The sequence below is a fragment of the Podarcis melisellensis genome (genome assembly GCF_964234715.1).
Source record: "Podarcis melisellensis genome assembly, chromosome: 1".
NCBI lineage: Eukaryota > Metazoa > Chordata > Lepidosauria > Squamata > Lacertidae > Podarcis > Podarcis melisellensis.
In genome coordinates, this window is record NC_138528.1 from 2,203,709 (window position 1) to 2,224,891 (window position 21,183).

The 21,183-nt window shown below is 44.1% G+C and overlaps 1 protein-coding gene across 2 annotated transcripts in view; it reads right to left on the minus strand.

Moving 5' to 3' along the window:
* The window catches only part of MDGA2 (MAM domain containing glycosylphosphatidylinositol anchor 2), a 392,859-nt gene that overhangs the window by 223,351 nt on the left and 148,325 nt on the right, over positions 1-21,183 (minus strand). For both annotated transcript variants that reach the window (XM_081910051.1, XM_081910050.1), the window contains exon 2: positions 19,391-19,530. In XM_081910051.1, the coding sequence (XP_081766177.1) occupies positions 19,391-19,530 (140 nt within the window). The remainder of the gene's footprint in view (positions 1-19,390; positions 19,531-21,183) is intronic.

Sequence of the window (21,183 nt, forward strand, 5' to 3'; positions counted from 1 at the left end):
CAAGCCATTTCAACATATGTTGCCCTGCAACTAGTCCATTCAAAATGTAGGCATCCTTTATATAGAAAGGAGCAAACCAGTGATATTTTAGGGAGCAGGCTAGCAGGTGGGGCCCATAACTTGCATCATAGGAGCCTACACAACACAACACACTGTTGCTGGATGTAGGTTTTATTTTATTTGTTTTTATCTTATATTTTGGAAATGGACATCTGTGGGGCCCTAACCTATAGCTTGTTTGGCTTATATGTAAATCCGGCACTGGTCCTTATTCCCTCCCAGCCAAGCCCACTACAAATATTGACAATGTATTTCGGTTCGGCGTTTGCATTCTTCCATAGGTAGTTAATTATACCTGACTCCTTGCTTAGCGCCTCGGACTGCGCTAACAAGGTTTGCGCGCCATTATTCTCGAAGCGCCATTAGGGAGGCTGTCTTTTATAGATTTCACTTTTATTACATGCATCGCTAATGAAGGCATAATGCGATTATGATGGACCGAGTCCCAGGGAAAATTGTTGCCAATTGGGTTTGGCACAAAATAATAAATTGCCTTTGGATCGAGTGGTAGGTTTGGGGAATAAAAAGAGGGACCCTTTTAGGCATCAAAATAAGGCCGGTTATAAGTAGAACAAGGAAATTAGATTTAACAGGAGCAAATCAATTTGCTACATAAACTAACACAATAGCTATATACAAGCTGAGACTCCATTTTGGGGGGAGTGGGGAGGATGTGCAGTGACTTTATTCTTATTTTTTTGCAGAGGAAATTTGTTAGATATATTGGTTGTTTGTCCCTCCTCCCGCCTGAGTGTTTTCCCCAATTAAATTTCCTTATAGATTCTTAAAGCGAACAAGCATTTTTGCTAATGGTTGTTCCTCTAAGGAAAGTTGAATTGGATCGCTAAGTAGGAGAGTCATAAAGAGTTGTCTCTAAACACCAGAAGTGCCTGTTCAGCAGCAGAAAACTGCCAGGTCTGAAAAAAATTATAAGAATTCTCAAGCCTAGCAAGGACTGCTGAAAAATGGGGTGGTGATCATAGAACCATGGAGTCACAGGAAAATTGGGGTCTCCAGGACTCTTCTAGTCCCACTTCCTGCAATGCAGGAATCACAGCTAAAGAAGCTCCAAGATATCTCCTCTCAGTCCACTCTTTGCCATGCTAAACATACCCAACTCCTTCAACCGTTCCTCATCAGGCTTGGTTTCCAGGCCCTTGATCCTCTTAGTCACCCTCCTCTGCACACCTTCCAGCTTGTCAACGTCCTTCTTGTGGTGCCCAGAACTGGACACGGTATTCCAGGTGTGGTCTGACCAAGGCAGAATAGAACGGGACTATGACTTCCGTCTATGGGACGCGGGTGGCGCTGTGGGTTAAACCACAGAGCCTAGGACTTGCCGATCAGAAGGTCGGCAGTTCGAATCCCCGTGACGGGGTGAGCTCCCGTTGCTCGGTCCCTGCTCCTGCCAACCTAGGAGTTTGAAATCACATCAAGGTGCAAGTAGATAAATAGGTACCACCTCAGTGGGAAGGGAAACGGCGTTTCTGTGTGCTGCTCTGGTTCGCCAGAAGCGGCTTAGTCATGCTGGCCACATGACCTGGAAGCTGTACGCCGGCTCCCTCAGCCAATAAAGTGAGATGAGCGCTGCAGGGATTCGAACCGCCGAACTTCTGATAGGCAAGCACTAGGCTCTGTGGTTTAACCCACAGCGCCACCTGCGTTGTAATCTATGTACTGTACTATAAAATAAACAAGACACTATTGTAGATGATAAAAATTCAAATTAAATGATAAAAGTCTGTTCCAAAACCAAAGTGTTCCAAAACCAAGGTGCGTTTCCCCGTAAATAGTAATGCAAAACGGATTAATCCATTCCATACTTTTAAAAACAACCCCTTAAAACAGCAATTTTAACATGAATTTTACTATCTAAAAAAATAGTAATGAAAGCAATAATCAATGTACTGTACTATAAAATAAATAAATTCAAATTAAATGATAGTCACTCTTCTATCCATTTCTGCAGTCAGAGAATCAGTCGGTAGCTGAACTGGGTTCCACACAGTCACAAAAGCAAATGAACCGAAAAAGCCTCAAAAAGAAAAACGCAAAATATAGGGGGGGGGGGAGCACCAAACTGAATCTGTTCCGGAATTCTGTTCCACTTCCGAAATGTTTGAAAACCAAGGCGCGGCTTCTGATTTGTGCAGGCGCCCTGGAAACAATAGCCGACATCCTCATCGGACGTTCAGCTTCTGAAAAAGGTTCGAAAACCGGAATATTTACTTCCGGGTTTTTGGCGCTTGGGAACCAAGGCGTTTGAGAACCAAGGTACCACTGTATCTCTGTCAGGCATGCAGCAAGCAGATAGCTCAGCTGATGCATCATCTATATTAGTTGCTGCATAAAAATGGTTGTTTAGCAGGGAGCACTGAGCACCGAAACTCCCTCCCTTGCAGTGCTGAGACACTTCCAGCCGTCTGTTTTTGGGAGACGAGGCCAAGCATGGGAGAGAAATGTGCAAGCGCAATCTCCTGCGCATTTCAGCATTTTTTTTTCTCTCTCTCTCTCCCCCCCCCCCCCCCGCTCCAGGGCCCACAGCCTCTCCGACTCGTTATGGAATTTCACTTTCCCTGCTTATGCTGATGACTCTCGCTTTCCCCACTGTGGCAGTAATAGCTGCTAATCAACTTGTAATGCAGTAATCACAACTGCGGGCTACGGCCATGCAAAGCAGGGGGAAAGAAATAAAGAAATAAATCAGAGGGGGGGAGAGGGAGAGAGAGGAAGGAAGGAAGGAGGGAGGAGAGGGAGAGAGAAAGAGGGAGAGGAATGAGGTGGAGAGAAAGAGGGGTAAGGCAGGCACCACAGAAATTAGAAAAAAGGAGAGGTTTTTTTTTCAGATATAAATAATGTGGAAGTATACAATAATAAACATTATTTTCCATCTCACTGTAGGTTTTGTTCCATTTTGAAAAATGAAATTTCTTTCTGCTGTTTACCAGTGCTTTTTTTTCTGGGGGGGGCACAGGGGTACGCGTACCCCTAAACCTTTTGTGAATCTTTATACTTTTGTCCATTTACTGCATTTATTCCCCTCGATTTAAACTATAAAGTGGTGATTTTCTTGAGACAAAATGAGAGTACCCCTCGACATTTATTTATTTTTAGAAAAAAAAGCACTGCTGTTTATTATTGTTCATATTTTGAATTAGATGTATATGGGGTACCGAAATCTCTTAAGCGCTCAAGGCCTCAAAAGGTCTTGATTTGGCCCTGGAAAGAAGGGACAGGGTTGAGGTGGGTGGGCTGGGAGAGATACAAACACCAGTTTGGCTGCAGGAGTTGCTGGAAGAAGACGTACAAGACCCCAAACAACCATCTTGGGGACTCTTCTCCAGATTTTTGTGGGGTTCCCAAAGATGTCCTACAAGGCAGTGGAGGTTTGGGGTCAGAGTCTTCCTTCTCCTAGATGCAGCGCCGGATTTACGTATAAGCTAAACAAGCTCTAGCTTAGGGCCCCACTCTCTTGTTGTTTAGTCATTTAGTCGTGTCTGACTCTTTGTGACCCCCTGGACCAGAGCACGCCAGGCCCTCCTGTCTTCCACTGCCTCCCACAGCTTAGTCAAACTCATGCTGGTAGCTTCAAGAACACTGTCCCACCATCTCGTCCTCTGTCGTCCCCTTCTCCTTGTGCCCTCCATCTTTCCCAACATCAGGGAGTTTCCAGGGAGTCTTCTCTTCTCCTGAGGTGGCCAAAGTCTTGGAGCCTCAGCTTCAGGATTTGTCCAGTGAGCACTCAGGGCTGATTTCCTTCAGAATGGAGAGGTTGGATCTTCTTGAGGTCCATGGGACTCTCAAGAGTCTCCTCCAGCACCAGAATTCAAAATTCTTCGGCGATCAGCCTTCTTTATGGTCCAGCTCTCACTTCCATACATCACTACTAGCCACTCTCTTGGGGCCCCCAAAAAAATTGAAGGGGAAAAAGCAACTGGATGTCCATTTCCAAAATATAAAATAAAAAACAAATAAAACAAAACCTACATACAGTAACAGTGTTTTGTGTTGTGTAGGCTCCAATGATGTAAGTCATGGGCCCTGCCTGCTAGCCTGCTCCCTCAAATATCACTGGTTTGCTCCTTTCTATATATAGGGTGCCTGCATTCTGCATGGACTGTTTGTAACAATTACTTTGATAAAATACATATTTTATGTGCAAATGGCTTGAGATACCTATTAGGTCCATAAATAACAATATAGCATATATTCAATAATAATAATAATAATAATAACAATTAATAATAATAATAATAATAATAATAACAATTAATAATTTTATTTATACCCTGCCCTCCCCAGCCAAAACCAGGCTCAGGGCAGCTAACACCTGATATAAAAACAATTGATTGGAATACTACTTAAAAAACAAGAATAAAACACAACATTAAAACATTAAAATGCAGCCTCATTTCAGTGGAAACTCAAATCAAAAACTTTTGGGGGGATGAAAACATCAAATCTTCACCAAGTCCAACTATCCAGACTGGTCCTACGTGGGCCAGAAAAAAGCCAGGGAAGTCCTCAAATAGGAGTTCCATAACAGAAGGAGAAAGGAAAGAGGGGAAGGGGATCAAGCTGATTCTGAGCCAAAGGCCAGGTGGAACAACTCTGTCTTACAGGCCCTGCGGAAAGAAATCAGATCCCGCAGGGCCCTGGTCTCATGAGACAGAGCGTTCCACCAGGCCGGGGCCAGTGTTGAAAAGGCCCTGCCTCTGGTTGAGGCTAATCTGACTTCCTTAGGGCCCGGGACCTCTAGGGTGTTGCTGTTTAAGGTCCTCCATGGGGCATACTGGGAGAGGCGGTCCCATAGGTACGAGGGTCCTAGGCTGTGCATATATTCAACATAAAAAACAGTGACCATTTATTGTTGACAAAGGGCAGCGGGACATAGAAAGGGCCCCATTACCTTCAGTAGCTGAGGGCCACATCAAACCTAAATCCGGCCCTGCCTACATGGGCTCCCTTCCCAGGTGGACAAACCCCATCTGCCTCTCACTTCCCTCTATAGCACATGCAGAATCCACCTTCTTAACCATTGCACCGCCTCTTGGTCTTGTCCACTCCCACCCCTGTTTTCACACACAGGGGGTCCCTAATGCAGGCATCCCTAAACTCGGCCCTCCAGATGTTTTGGGACTACAACTCCCATCATCCCTCGCTAACAGGACCAGTGGTCAGGGCTGATGGGAGTTGTAGTCCCAAAACATCTGGAGGGCCGAGTTTGGGGATGCCTGCCCTAACGTATCAAGGGTTAGAAACCCATCAGCTACCTTTGCCTAGTTTAGCCAGCCAGTCAAAGCCGTTCTCCAGGTGTGGCTGCTGTCACCTGCTGACAGCTTCTAGGAACCACAGGTGAGGGCTGAGTGCAGGGTGGGAACCAAACTACCCCACAAGAAGCACAACATATCCCCTAACACCCCACACACTCCAGAAGCAGGGTGACCTGGCGCAAAAGGCCAAGCTGACCGCTGAGCTGCAAAAGAACAAATGAGCGCAGTTTTCCTTTACATGTAACCACAAGCTGCCCAGAACAAGGAAGCAGCTGCTGTGCAAACTCACGTCAACAGCTTTCATTCAGAAAAATGCTGGAAATCTGCTTGTACCTTCCATTTTATTTTAAGGAAGTGAACCTTGCATCTTGCGGGACAAGCTGTGCATAAATATTTCTTCTTCTTTTTAAAAGATATTTATTGAAGTTTTTTTAGAAATTATACAAAAACAAAGAAAAAAGAACAATAGCAAAAACAAAACACAAACACAGAAAAATAACATATATAAAATAGACAAAATACAAAAAAACTAAAAACAATTTAAAAACAAATAAGGTTTCGTTCCCTTATTTTCTTATAACTTACTTCCCCGACCTCCTCATACCTCCCCTTTCTGTATTCCAATTTCATTATTAATTCAACAAATCCTCTCCCTTATTTTCCATTTAATTCTTTTTTATCCTTTCTTTTCTTTTTACTTAATCATTACAGCTGAAAACCACTTAATCTCTAAACCAAGATCATTCTAACATTCATTAATTTTGCAATATTTCCTAAGATAGTCCTTAAATTTCTTCCAATCTTATTCCGCCGTCTCTCTTCCCTGGTCTCGGATTCTGCCAGTCATTTCTGCCAGTCCCATGTAGTCTATCACCTTCATCTGCCATTCTTCCAAGGTGGGTAGATCCTGTGTCTTCCAATATTTCTTTCATTCTGCATGTTCCCAGAGGATTCACTGACTCTCCTGGGGTTACAAACCACTCTCTCAGGTGCCTAAACAAAAGGTACTGACCTAGCCACTGTGATCCACGTGACGGTCACCTCCAGGCTTGATTATTGCAACTGGCTCTACGTGGGGCTGCCCTTGAGACTGACCCACAAACTCCAGCGGGTGCAGAATGCCGCGGCGAGACTCCTTACGGAGTCCTTGCTGTGGGATCACATTCACCCGGTCCTGTAGCAGCTGCACTGGCTCCTAGTGGAGTACAGGATCAGGTTTAAGGTGCCCTATATGGCCAAGGACCCACGTACCTACAGGGCCGCCTATGTTGGTATGTCCCACTGTGGCATCTGAATATAGACTGCATTTTTAATCAAGACTTATATTGGCTTATATCTTGATCAGGTTCCTAAATTAAATGGGCTTAGATTTTCAAAATGTTTCATGCCAGGCAGAAAAAACCTTGGCAAGAGGTTTTCTCCTAAGACAAGAGGGCCCCATTGATTTATAGAAGAAAAACAATTCTCAAAGTCATAAAAAGGGAGAATTACATATGCTGCCCCAAGGCTGAAAAAACACTATTAAGAATGGGTAAATAAGTAAAATGATACCAATGGGCCTCACGTTAAACCTTGAGCTGAATTCTCTAAGGCCAGGAGCAAATGAAAAAAAAAACATTTAGCTGACAGAAAAAGGAGAACATTTTTAGGAAATCTTCTAAAGCTGTTTCTTTCTTAAACTGAGAGAGTTAAAAAGGGCAATAAAATGTTGGGGAAAGGCAACTGGCTTGGCTGGAGAAGAAGCTTCTTTCTACTTTATTTTTAGGCTGGAAAGGGGGGTGAAAGGAGGGGTGTAAACTAAAGAGGCTTCTTTTAAAAGCTGTTTTTTACTGAGTTCCTTCCTTTTTACTTTGAGAAGCTTTATTCTTTTAAGAGGCTACCTATGATAATGTATGAAATATATTAGCTTAAATATATTGGCTTAAATGTAATTATGCAAAGGATTTAAGGAATGCTAGATTCTTATTTGATATGGTTGTAAGAGTTGTATTTATCCTGAAATTAAGTCAGCCACCAGCCTAGCCCCCCTGCCAGACAGAGGACGCCATCCAAGCACTCTTGATATATAGTTGTCAGGCATTTGTTTAGAAACCTTAAATGAAGGAAATCTTTCAATGTTGATGTGAACTCAAGATCCTTGACATCTGTTGAACATAAAAATGTAAGATTAAACATTTGTTTTAGAAGGCAATAGGGCAAGAGGTGAGCTGGTAATTAAGATTCCATGTAAGATATATTATTACTTATATGTCATATATATAGCTCTTTGTCTCCCTTATAAGGGCAAGGAAATGGGTGTATCTTTTGTGGGTGTATCTTTTGTGATTGGTTCTACCAAACAGCCAATAGGAATTCCAACCAGGCTGATTGGACAGAGGCAGCCACAGGAGGAGCAAAGGGGGCTGGATTAAGGGAATATAAGTGCTGGCCAGAATGGCAGGAGGCCAGGCCAGAGCTTGGTAACCATATACCACTGTGCCTCTCATTTATTTGTCTGACAAATAAATTAATATTTTAATTTCTCTATTGCTGCGTTGAATATTTCATTCCAGCTAAGCGTTAACCACAAGCAGAGGTGCTACATTTTATGGTGCCCTGTGACTCGGATAAGTGGTCTGCTGGAACGCAGCCCCTTCGCCCTACTGGGCAGGGTACAAGAGAGAGGACAACTGCTTACCCAAAGCGCGCACTGGTAAATTTTTCCAGGGGGAACGCAGAAGACTCGTCTGTCTGATACCCTGCTCACTGGCGGCGACGGACCGGGGGAAACAGGGAACCAACCAAGGGTAAGTGCACAAAGGGATTTTTGGCCCTCCAATTAATTAGGAGGAAGAGAAGTCTTGATCAAACTTCTGCGTCTCAGTAAGGGGAAACTGAGTACGCTAGGTGGTTGGGTACATCAGATGGTGGTCTGGTGGAGGAAAAGGGAAAATTGGGAGGTAGAGTGTGGTGAAGTATCCAGCGCATTGTATGTGTGAGAAAGTACAGAGCAATCTGTAGCTGACCTGAGTGTGGAGTGGGCAGTACTTCGGTTCCTAGTAAGGCGACTTCACTAGGCAAGGAAACCCACAAAGCGTGTCTGTGAGTGACTGAGTGGATACTTCACAGGGCCATACAATGGGAGTTGGGGGTTCAAAGGGGGAAAATACACCTCTTGAGTGTATGTTAAATAATTTTAAGAAAGCCTTCTCAGGGGCATATGGAGTCAAAATGACGTCAGAGCGCTTGAGAACGTTATGTGAACTAGAATGGCCAAAACAAAGTACTGGATGGCCATCCCAGGGAACCTTTGATATAAATTTAGTAAGCAAACTTTGGACTGATATCGCCAAAGAAACTGGAGGGTGCCCAGAACTATTGCAGAAAAAGGCATCCAAAAGTGTAGTCATTAAAAGTGCCACTGGACAGTCAGCTAAGAGGTCTTTCCTCCAACCTTTGGAATGCCAGATTGGGGGACATCGTTTAACCCATCAGTTTTTGTATATACCTGAGTGTCCAATACCTCTCTTAGGCAGAGATATGCTGTCCAAATTGCAGGCCCAAATCACCTTCACTCCTCGAGGTCCAGAAATGAAACTGCCATCAAAAGCAGCAGGAATAATTACCCTCTCAGTACCTAAGGAACAATCATGGCGCCTAATGTCAGCCTTGCAAGTCCAACCCACATTGGATACAGAATTAAACAAGCTCCTCCGAACTCTACAGGTGCCACCAGGAGTATGGGCCGAAAATAGCCCACCAGGAATGGCTAAGAATATAGCTCCAATTGTAGTAACCCTAAAACCTATGGCTACCCCTGTATCTGTAAAGCAATATCCCTTACCCCGGCGAGCAGCAGAGGGCATCCAGAAACATTTGGACCGCCTATTAAAATATGGTCTGCTTAAGCCTTGCCAATCAGAATGGAACACACCCCTTTTGCCTGTTCGAAAACCTGGGACAGATGAATACAGGCCAGTGCAGGACTTGAGGCTCGTAAACCAGGCTATCGAGACCTTGCACCCAAATGTACCAAACCCATATACCTTGCTGAGTTTGATCCCACCAGAAGCAACATTTTTTACTGTATTGGACTTGAAAGATGCATTCTTCTGTTGCCGGCTGGCACCACAGAGCCAACCTATATTTGCCTTCCAGTGGGAAGACCCTTTAACAGGAACAAAAGGCCAGCTAACCTGGACAAGATTGCCCCAAGGATTCAAAAATTCCCCAACTTTATTTGGCACTGCCTTGGCGAGGGATCTAACAAGTTACCCCTCAATACCGGGAGAAAAGGTAGTTCTGCAATATGTAGATGACCTTATATTAGCGGCAAAGGATTTTGATACCTGTAAAGAAGGGACAGAGGAACTGCTCCACTTGCTCTGGGAAGCTGGCTACCGAGTTTCCCAGAAAAAGGCACAGTTATGTTTAGAAAAGGTCAAATATTTGGGCTTTGACATCTCACACCAACAACGAGCATTGAGACCAGAGAGGAAAGAAGCTATTTGCCTTATCAAGGAACCTACCACAAGAAAACAACTTAGAGGATTCCTGGGAACAGCAGGGTTTTGTAGACTATGGATACCTGATTTCAGCAGTCTGGCCAAGCCCTTACATGAAAGCACTCGAGGTGCAGAAAAGGACCCATTCGTATGGGGACCTGAGCAGAAACAAGCCTTTTTAGTTATCAAACAACGACTTATGGAGGCACCAGCCCTTGGATTGCCTAATTCGGAAAAACCCTTTCAGCTGTATGTACATGAACAGAATGGGATTGCAGCGGCAGTCCTGACCCAGAGACTAGGAAGTTGGAACCGTCCAGTAGCTTATTTGTCTAAACAATTGGACTCAGTAGCAAAAGGATGGCCTCCATGCCTAAGGGCAGTAGCGGCCACTGCAAGCCTTGTCAAAGAAGCTGATAAATTTACCTTTGGCCAGACGATGTATGTGAATGTACCTCATGCTGTTCTGACACTCATGGAATATAAGGGTAGTTATTGGCTAACGAACCCAAGGATGGCTAGATACCAAGGCCTATTGTGTGAAAATCCCAGGATTCATCTACGAGTAGTGAATATGCTCAATCCAGCGACTCTGCTGCCCCTACCAGAGGTAGATGATGAAGAATCACATGATTGTCTCCAAATAATGGATGAAGTTTATTCCAGTAGACCTGATCTGAAAGATGAGCCATTGAAAAATCCAGATGTTGTATATTATACGGATGGTAGCAGTTACCTGCATGAAGGTGCCAGACGAGCAGGATATGCTGTGGTCACCAATGAGGAAGTTGTGGAAGCTGAAGCTTTGCCTGCTGGCACCTCAGCACAAAAAGCTGAACTTATAGGCTTAACTAGAGCTCTGCAGTTGGCAGCTGGATGTAAGGCAAACATCTATACTGATTCTAAATATGCCTTCTTAACCCTGCATGCACATGGAGCTCTATGGAAAGAAAGAGGTCTAATCGGAGCCCACGGGAAGGCCTTGAAATATGGACCTGAAGTAGAAATCCTGTTAGAAGCAGTATGGGCTCCAGAACAGATTGCTGTAATGCACTGCAAAGGTCATGGACAAGGAAGGGATCCAATAACCAGAGGAAATCATGCTGCTGACAAAGCAGCCCGAGAGGCAGCCCAAAAGCCTGTGGGAGGATTTATAGCAGCCCTCATACCAGAGGTAGTTCCAGAAGAAGTTAAACCTCACTATACCCCAGAAGAGAGGAAGTGGGCTGAACAGGAAGGAGCGGTTGTGAAGGACGGTTGGATGATCCTGCCGGACAATAGGATTTATGTACCTCATCATCTAGCAGGCACAATTGTAAGAAATTATCATGAATCTACTCACCTTGGCGGTACTGCAACCAGAGAGAGTCTCAGTCGGAAGTTGTATATTATTAACCTATCACAATTAGCAACTTGCATTTCACAGAAATGTGTTCTTTGTGCTAAAAACAATCCCAGGCAGGGACCGGTACAACCTCCTGGAATTCAGCATGTGGGATACGTCCCCATGGAAAGCCTAATTGTGGACTTCACAGAGCTGGTCCCTTCTAAGGGATTCAAGTATCTCCTTGTGTTTGTAGATACTCTTACCGGATGGGTTGAAGCTTTTCCCACCCGAACTGAAAAGGCACGAGAGGTAACTAAGAGACTCCTCACTGAATTGATCCCGAGGTTTGGATTACCTAGATGCATTGGAAGTGATAATGGGCCAGCGTTCATTGATCAAGTAGTACAAGAAGTATGTCGAGTCCTACAAGTAAAATGGAGACTGCATGCAGCATATAGGCCTCAGAGTTCAGGGAAAACTGAAAGAATGAATCGGACTCTGAAAACCCAATTGGCAAAATTAACCCAGGAAACGGGATTGGGATGGGTAGATGTGTTACCCATAACACTGTTTCGTGTTAGGTGTGCACCCACAAAAAGACTTAAGTTGTCACCTTTTGAGCTCCTGTATGGGAGACCGCCCTCCTTTGTTCAGGATATTCCAGCTGACCTTAAACAAATAGGAGACCATGTGACACAGGGACAAGTGCAATCTCTCTCCCGTGTTTTTGTTTCTCTTAACAGGTGGGCCCTCGAACGCACGCCGTGCAGCATTGCTGAGCCGATTCATCAGTTCCAGGCTGGCGATAGCGTATGGGTGAAAGAGTGGAAACGCGATCCACTTGCACCTAAATGGCGTGGACCTTACACCGTCTTGCTCTCTACTCCAACAGCGGTGAAGGTAGCTGAGGTGACCCCCTGGATTCATCACTCTCGTTTGAAGAAGTCTGAAGGCAGTTGGACATGCAAAGGTGACCCCTCTAATCCTTTAAAACTGACTCTCTCCAAAAACCCCTGTATCTAGCCCTACCGGGAACGGGCTAGGTCACGGGCAACATTTGACGACCGGCCTGCTGCAGCCACAACCTGGAAGCTGGCTGACCTGCGCACGCCTGAAGCTTGAGGAGCGTCTGAACCAGCGACTGTGAACGGGAAGATTCTCTTATACAATCGATTGACTGCCCCCTTGTGGAACAATTATAAGTGATATTACTCATTGGGGATCCTCGGGATATATGTTTTGGTCTTGGTGGTTCCCCATTTCTGTCATTGGGGGAATTATATTGGGGCTAATAATTATTTGCTATCACAATAAGGTAATCTTTTGTGGAAGGAATGCATATGCTAGACATCAACATGATTTCATTATTAATCCTGATCCCTTGGGAAGGGGAAGGGTCCATGAATCTGACCAAATTTGCTAAATATGGATTCCGCCATGACCACAATATGTGGGTAGGCTTAGCTGAGATGGTAGCCAATGTTGCAAATAGGACTAATTGCCTTGTTTGCTCTCTTGGGCCAGATGATTCAGAGGGAGGTATGCCCTTATTACCAATACCATTAAGTGCCATTGGTATGGTAAGCGAAATGCCACACCAAACAGAAGTACAGAATTTCCCCGGATGGAACTCAACTAAACCAATACGAGTTATACCTGTGCAAGGGGAAATCTGTGTGCATAAATCATCAGATGCAGCTGATCCTACCATGATAGGCTCTTCTCATTGCCACTATACTTGGGATTATATTAAGAATAGTCAAACCTGGGCAAACGGTACTACGTATCGAACTCGGAATACCTTGCCCTGTGCACCTCCTTTTATTCATGCATGGAAAGTGGTGTGGAACATAACTGTGACAGAAAAAGGCAATCTAACATACTGCACTGTGAACTCTCTACCCCTTTTGATATTTCGCCTTATGCACTCCACGTACCAAAAACCTCAGACCCGATGGTTGTGGTGGATATGTGGAGAATGGGCATACAAGAAACTCCCTTCCAAATGGAGTGGGACTTGTTTCTTGGGTTGGGTATTACCACCAATGTGGATTATGCCCACTAGTTCGGTCAAGCGTACACGAAGAAACGCTGATATTTCTCATATAGCAGGAGGAAGTACCCAAAGTTGGAGCGGTACTGATGATTGGCCACCAGAGCGCATTATAGCCTATTATGATCCTGCCTCCTGGAATCCTGGTGAGCTCATACAAGGGGCACGGGATCCTATTTATAATCTAAATAGAATAATTCGATTGCAAGCAGTAGTGGAACTTGTAACCAATGCAACGGCCCAGAGTTTGAGACTTATTGCACAACAGTTGGATGAAAGTAGAGCCGCCATTTTGCAGCTGAAAATGGGAATGGATTATGTACTTGCCAGGCAGGGAGGCTTATGTGGAGTCTTGAACTTGACAGGGAATGCCTGTTGCTTTAACATTTCAGATAATGGTGAGGCAATCCGTGTGTTGGCTACAAAGATGGAGAATATAGCACATGTCCCAGTACAAACATGGGAAGGATGGGATATGGGATGGCTCACCAATTGGTTACCTAATGTCACAGGACTCAAAGGGATACTATTGTCTTGCTTGTTTTTCTTGACAGTAGTGGTAATGGTTTTATGTATGATGCCATGTATCATTTCATGTTTTAGAAGTACAATTAGCAAGATGGTTTCAAATGAAACTCTACCTCATATCATGGCCCTATACAGAGCTTTACCTCAGGAATATGATGAAGGTCAAGCTATCAAGGACACTTGGGATGAAGGTCCTTGAGCTTGAAAGGGGGGAATGTGGCATCTGAATATAGACTGCATTTTTAATCAAGACTTATATTGGCTTATATCTTGATCAGGTTCCTAAATTAAATGGGCTTAGATTTTCAAAATGTTTCATGCCAGGCAGAAAAAACCTTGGCAAGAGGTTTTCTCCTAAGACAAGAGGGCCCCATTGATTTATAGAAGAAAAACAATTCTCAAAGTCATAAAAAGGGAGAATTACATATGCTGCCCCAAGGCTGAAAAAACACTATTAAGAATGGGTAAATAAGTAAAATGATACCAATGGGCCTCACGTTAAACCTTGAGCTGAATTCTCTAAGGCCAGGAGCAAATGAAAAAAAAAACATTTAGCTGACAGAAAAAGGAGAACATTTTTAGGAAATCTTCTAAAGCTGTTTCTTTCTTAAACTGAGAGAGTTAAAAAGGGCAATAAAATGTTGGGGAAAGGCAACTGGCTTGGCTGGAGAAGAAGCTTCTTTCTACTTTATTTTTAGGCTGGAAAGGGGGGTGAAAGGAGGGGTGTAAACTAAAGAGGCTTCTTTTAAAAGCTGTTTTTTACTGAGTTCCTTCCTTTTTACTTTGAGAAGCTTTATTCTTTTAAGAGGCTACCTATGATAATGTATGAAATATATTAGCTTAAATATATTGGCTTAAATGTAATTATGCAAAGGATTTAAGGAATGCTAGATTCTTATTTGATATGGTTGTAAGAGTTGTATTTATCCTGAAATTAAGTCAGCCACCAGCCTAGCCCCCCTGCCAGACAGAGGACGCCATCCAAGCACTCTTGATATATAGTTGTCAGGCATTTGTTTAGAAACCTTAAATGAAGGAAATCTTTCAATGTTGATGTGAACTCAAGATCCTTGACATCTGTTGAACATAAAAATGTAAGATTAAACATTTGTTTTAGAAGGCAATAGGGCAAGAGGTGAGCTGGTAATTAAGATTCCATGTAAGATATATTATTACTTATATGTCATATATATAGCTCTTTGTCTCCCTTATAAGGGCAAGGAAATGGGTGTATCTTTTGTGGGTGTATCTTTTGTGATTGGTTCTACCAAACAGCCAATAGGAATTCCAACCAGGCTGATTGGACAGAGGCAGCCACAGGAGGAGCAAAGGGGGCTGGATTAAGGGAATATAAGTGCTGGCCAGAATGGCAGGAGGCCAGGCCAGAGCTTGGTAACCATATACCACTGTGCCTCTCATTTATTTGTCTGACAAATAAATTAATATTTTAATTTCTCTATTGCTGCGTTGAATATTTCATTCCAGCTAAGCGTTAACCACAAGCAGAGGTGCTACACCACGGAGGACCTTACAGTCTTCAAATAAAAACATCTTGGAGATCTTCCACAGGGAGGTTAGGCTTGTCTCAACCAGGGGACATGCTTGTTTTGTGTTTTCCAATTTATCTAAAGAAAAGGACCTCTGTTTGGTTGTCGAACGCTGCAGTCCTGCGCTCAGAAATAACTCCCGCTGAGTTCTGCGTGGCTGGATCCCAGGCAAGTGGTATAACACAACGGCTGTTTTAGACACACTTCAGAGTAGACATGCTTACGATGGTCTGTACACAACCCTCCTCTCCAAAACAAAGCACTCCTGGATGCTTTTTAGCCATTATCTGTGCTGCACTATCAAACACTTTGGCAAATTACTTAATTTTATATTTTGCATCATTCTGGTGCAGGAAGCCAGGAAGAATGTGAATAATTTCATCCATTAAGTGGGACATTAGTTGCCATGGAAGCAATGCCCCCATATAAATATATATATATCGTAGTCTCTCTGTCCATTGTGGGGGCTGCAGAAGGGCCTTAACAACCTAGGAGAGTTGCAGGATCAGGCCAAGTGCCTACCCAGCCCAGCAACCTGCTCTTGCAGCGGCCAGTCATATATTCTCAGTGCTCACAACAGCTCTGTAAGGTAGGACAGTGTAGTTGCAGTTGGTAGAGTATGAGACTCTTAATCTCGGGGTTGTGGTTTCGACCCCACTTTGGGCAAAAGATTCCTGCATTTCAGGGGGTTGGACTAGATGACCCTCAAGGTCCCTTCCAACTCTATGGTTCTATAGAGGGAGGCATGTCTGAGGCCACCCTGGGAGTTCATGGGAGAGGCAAGATTCAAGCCAACTGAAATATACTCAGAGTCGCAAAGTGATTTCATGCTCTTTATTCAGCTCATAGTGGTGAGGAGGAATGAATGAATGTCCCCTCAAAGTATCTGCTTTATATACATTATTTACACAATGGGCTGCACATGATTGGCTAATTCCGGAATTCTACTGTAAGCCAAACAGGTTGTGGATTCACTTCTATCTGGAGCATGATTGGGTGGTTCCTGCCAACCAATCATACTGCTGCATTGTTCTAGGACCAATCAGACTGCTGCATGCTGAATCCTATTGTTCTAGGACCAATCAGACTGTTGCAGTTTGGATCCTATTCAACTCAGTACATAACACCAACCAAAATGATTAAGAAGATGGAGAAACATCCTGATTAAGAAAGGTTGCAGAGAATGCATGGCAAGGAGAAAGCAGATAGAGAAAGTCTCCTCTTCTCATAATGCAATATCCACTGGGCCCCTGGCCTCATCCTGCAGCCTCTTCTTATGTTCTTAAGCCGTGGACTTCCTGATTCCAAGCTCCTCCCCCTTGGCAGGACACTACCGTGGTTTGCTTTCTTCATCAGGGACTTCAAGCAATTCATTGTCAGAAGGGACGGGCCTTTTCCCACCCCTCTCTTTGCTGAGAGTTGCAATGAGAGAGAGAGAGCGCAGGAGAGAGGATGAGAGACACAGGTGGAGATGTTCAGCGTGTGAGCAGGAGGGAGAGAGAAATCTATAAACTGGTAAAATGAAGTGAAATCAATTTTCCTTCCATGGCCTGAGATGAGAAAATAGAGATTTGAGGGGAGAAAACACACTGATCTGTGCAACATGCTGGAACCACGATAGACTGGTTTTGCCAGAATTTTGCTGATCTAGCAGCATCAGAGTTTGTGCCTGCTTAAGGAAGCCATTTTCCAGACACTATAAAAATCTGGCAGCCACACCAAGCCATTCAAAGCATCTGAAGCTCTCAGGGAGCAATGGCTAGGAGTCCTCCAGGAGTCTGATACAGTTCTGTGCCATACCCAAGTGGTGAGAAATTATAACCAGAGCATGTACCACTCTGGTGAAACAGTGCGCAGGCAGGTAGGGTCTCAGCCTATCTGTGGACAGCTGCACTGAACCCACAAATAACCTGCACTTCCATGGATAGCCGTGAGTCCAAAATGACTGCAGACCTGCAAGTTCACTGCATGTACAGTGTAAAGGAAAACATTATGAAAATGATGTATAGATGGTACTTAACCCCTGTAAAACTAGCAAACATATATCATAATAGTGATAATCTATGCTGGAAATGTAAAGAAAAAGAGGGTACCTTTTATCATATATGGTGGACCTGCCCTAAGGTGAAAGGCTTCTGGGAGAAGATTTACAATGAATTGAAAAAAATGGTGAAATATACATTTATAAAGAAACCAGAGGCCTTTCTTCTTGGAATAACAGGTTTGGAATTGCCCAAAAAAGATGTTAGGTTGTTTTTGTACGCCACAACTGCAGCTAGAATTTTATTAGCCAAGAATTGGAAAAACACAAGAAGTACCAACAGTGGAGGAATGGCAGATGAAAATGATGGACTTTTCGGAGCTAGCTGACCTGACCGGAAGAGTCCTCAACCAGAAGGAGGAGGAGTACCAGGAGGAATGGATGAAATTTAAAGACTATTTAGTTAAATATGCTAAGATTACTTAAATAGAAATACTTGCAAATGATAGATAGGCTTAGGATTTGAATATGTGAAGTTATGTTTAAAGTAAAGATGAAAAGAAAGAAAGATGTTAACTGATTAAGTAAATTTTATGAGAAATTTGTTTTGGAAAACTGTTACAATGATATATATTGAAATTCAGTCAGGGGGATTTGAGGAAGTCACTTAACAATGTTAATAAGACTGGATTAAGTACAGTTAAGATGTATGTTTGTTAGTTTTAAAATTTTGGAAAATCAATAAAAAAATGGGGAAAAACAAAAAACAAAATGACTGGAGACCCGGTCCTTTAGGGGCACAGTTACCTGATTCAGGACCAGGGAGTCCCGTCCCCCCCGCCCCCCTGTCAATATCCATTAAGTGGGACATTAGTTGCCATGGAAGCAATGGCCCCATATAAATATATATGGTAGTCTCTCTGTCCACTGTGGGGGCTGCAGAAGGGCCTTAACCACCTAGGAGAGTTGCAGGATCAGGCCAAGTGCCTACCTGAAGGGCCATTAAAATATTGCTCTATATATGATCCCAAAAACTTTTTGAGGCATTTTCTCCTCTCTCATAAGGTACCCCTGCCTGTACGGGCCAGTCGTGTCCGACTCTAGGGTTGTGCGCTCATCTCACTCTAGAGGCCGGGAGCCAGTGCTGTCCGCAGACACTTCCGGGTCACGTGGCCAGCATGACGAAGCTGCTCTGGCGAGCCAGAGCAGCACACGGAAACGCCGTTTACCTTCCCGCTAGTAAGCGGTCCCTATTTATCTACTTGCACTTTTGATGTGCTTTCGAACTGCTAGGTTGGCAGGCGCTGGGACCGAGCAACGGGAGCACACCCCGCCGCGGGGATTCGAACCGCCGATCGGCAAGTCCTAGGAGCTGAGGTTTTACCCACAGCGCCACCCGGGTCCATGTGTTATCCCCAAACCCCCTTCCTTAAAGGGGGGGAGGGAGGTTTTTACACCAGCCAGAAGAACAAAGCTTTTTCTTCTTGCTTAGATGTTACAGTGAAAATGGGCCTCTCTCAGGAATGTCTGGCTTAGGCGGATAGAGATAAGAGCAAGGTTGAATGGGTGTTATCGTAACCCCAGACAAGGAGAGGCTGAAACAGGAGGAAGGAGGGTCTGGAAATACGTGAAATAAGGAAGTTGATCCAAATATGGAAATATGAAACCTAATTTTTATGGGATTTCTTATAAAACACGTGTTTTCTCGGAAATCAGATGACTGTCCATTCTACAGGGTATAAAAGGCTGGCATGCCCAGAGAGGGGTGGGCAGGCATCGGGCAAACACTTGTCATTTTTGTCATGACAAAATAAACAATTCTTTTACTGCTGTCATTTTGACTCTGTCTCTGATGCGCCTAGTATCAGATAAGCAGGAAAAAGGAAGGTCCTTCATACCTAGTCCAGCAACCTGCTCTTGCAGCGGCCAGTCATATATTCTCAGTGCTCACAACAGCCCTGTAAGGTCATTTAATTACGTAGGTTTGGTGCAGTCCACATGCTGATACAAAGGTGTCTCTAAGCAGCCTATGACGTCATACAAAAATGTCACAGGTAAAGGCAAGAAAAACCACCCTCCCCCAATTTTGGAGATGCAAATCCAGCTGTGGACCTCGCTCCTCACAATAAGAGCTCACCTGCGGCCGAGGGTGCCCGGTGACCAAGCAGGTCAGCTCCAGCGTCTCCCCTTCCCGGATCGTGTACACTCTCTCTGAGTATCGCTCCTCCTCAATGTTGCAGGCCAGGCCCGAGTGGATGATCCTCACTGTGGGTGGGGCTGCGAAGACAAGCGGAAGGAGATCTCTGTTATCCTTTTGAAAATAGGATACATGACAAAACCAAACCGTGAACTTACTGCTTGTCGATGCACAGGAAAAAAAAACACCTGAAGCAATAATGATAGATGAGACGCAGAAAGAGCAATTGAGGATACCAAAGGAAGAAATTTGCACATCCCCCTTAGTATGCCACAACCCTAACTGAATGCCAAACATTTATCCTTTGTGGCAATGCTCCCACCATAGCTGTCAATCTTCCCTTTTTTTGCAGGAAATTCCCTTATTCCAGTGCCGTTTCCCACTTCTTCCCGCCACTATCCTGGATTGTTAGATATCCCGTAGACTGTCCCCGGGACAGGTGAGGCTGCTGATCCCTTATTTTCAAATCTGAAAGTTGACAGCTATGTTTCATTTGAGATTGTAGTGCCTTTAGGCAGATGAAAGTGATAGACTATATGGAATTGGCGGAAATGACTGGCAGAATCCGCAACCAGGGAGAAGAGTTGGTGGAGGAAGATTGGAAGAAATTTAAAGACTATCTGCAGAAACACTGTAAAATTAATGAATGTTAAAATGATGTAGGATTGTAATGAGATGGTTTTTAGTAACAAAGTTAAAAGAATATGCAAAAAAGGATTGATAATCAGATGAAAATATGATGTTCAATAGGTTAAGATTTATAATCAAGATAAAAACAAAGAGGGAAAGGATATGCTGAATTAACTATGTGAACTGGAATACAAAAAAGGGAGGTGTGAGGAGGTCAGGAAACAAGTACTGTAATTGAAATATAAGATACGAAAAGATTGATTTGTTTTTAAATCTTTTTTTATTTTTCACACATTTTGTACTTTTTTCTTTATTTTTGTATCTTTTTTATTTTTATTTTTTATTTTTATTTTCTTATATTGTAATTTTCTTTGTTTGTAAAATCTTAATAAATATCTTTTTAAAAAGAGAGATTGTAGTGTCTTTGGAGGCAGGAATCCTTCTCTTTTTTAACCAATGAATTCACGTACAGTCATTCATTCACTCATTTGTCAGACACCTGCTATAACCCCACTGAGGAGGACGCGAGTGGCGCTGTGCTCTAAACCACAGAGCCTAGGACTTGCCGATCAGAAGGCCGGCGGTTCGAATCCCTGCAATGACGGGGTGAGCTCCCGTTGCTCTGTCCCAACTCCTGCCCACCTAGCAGTTCAAAAGCACATTAGTGCAAGTAGATAAATAGGGACTGCAGCAGTGGGAAGGGAAATGGCATTTCCGTGCATTCTGGTTTCCGTCACAGTGTCCCGTTGCACCAGAAGCGGTTTAGTGCTGCTGGCCACATGACCCAGAAAGCTGTCTGCGGAAAAAACGCCGGCTCCCTCGACCTGAAAGTGAGATGAGCACCGCAACCCCAGAGTCGCCTTTGACTGGACTTAACTGTCCTTTACCTTTACCTGTTACCTATAACCCCACTGTGGGACGCGGGTGGCGCTGTGGGTAAAAGCCTCAGCACCTAGGGCTTGCCGATCAAAAGGTCGGCGGTTCGAATCCCCGTGGCGGGGTGCGCTCCCGTCGTTCGGTCCCAGCGCCTGCCAACCTAGCAGTTCGAAAGCACCCCCGGGTGCAAGTAGATAAATAGGGACCGCTTACTGGCGGGAAGGTAA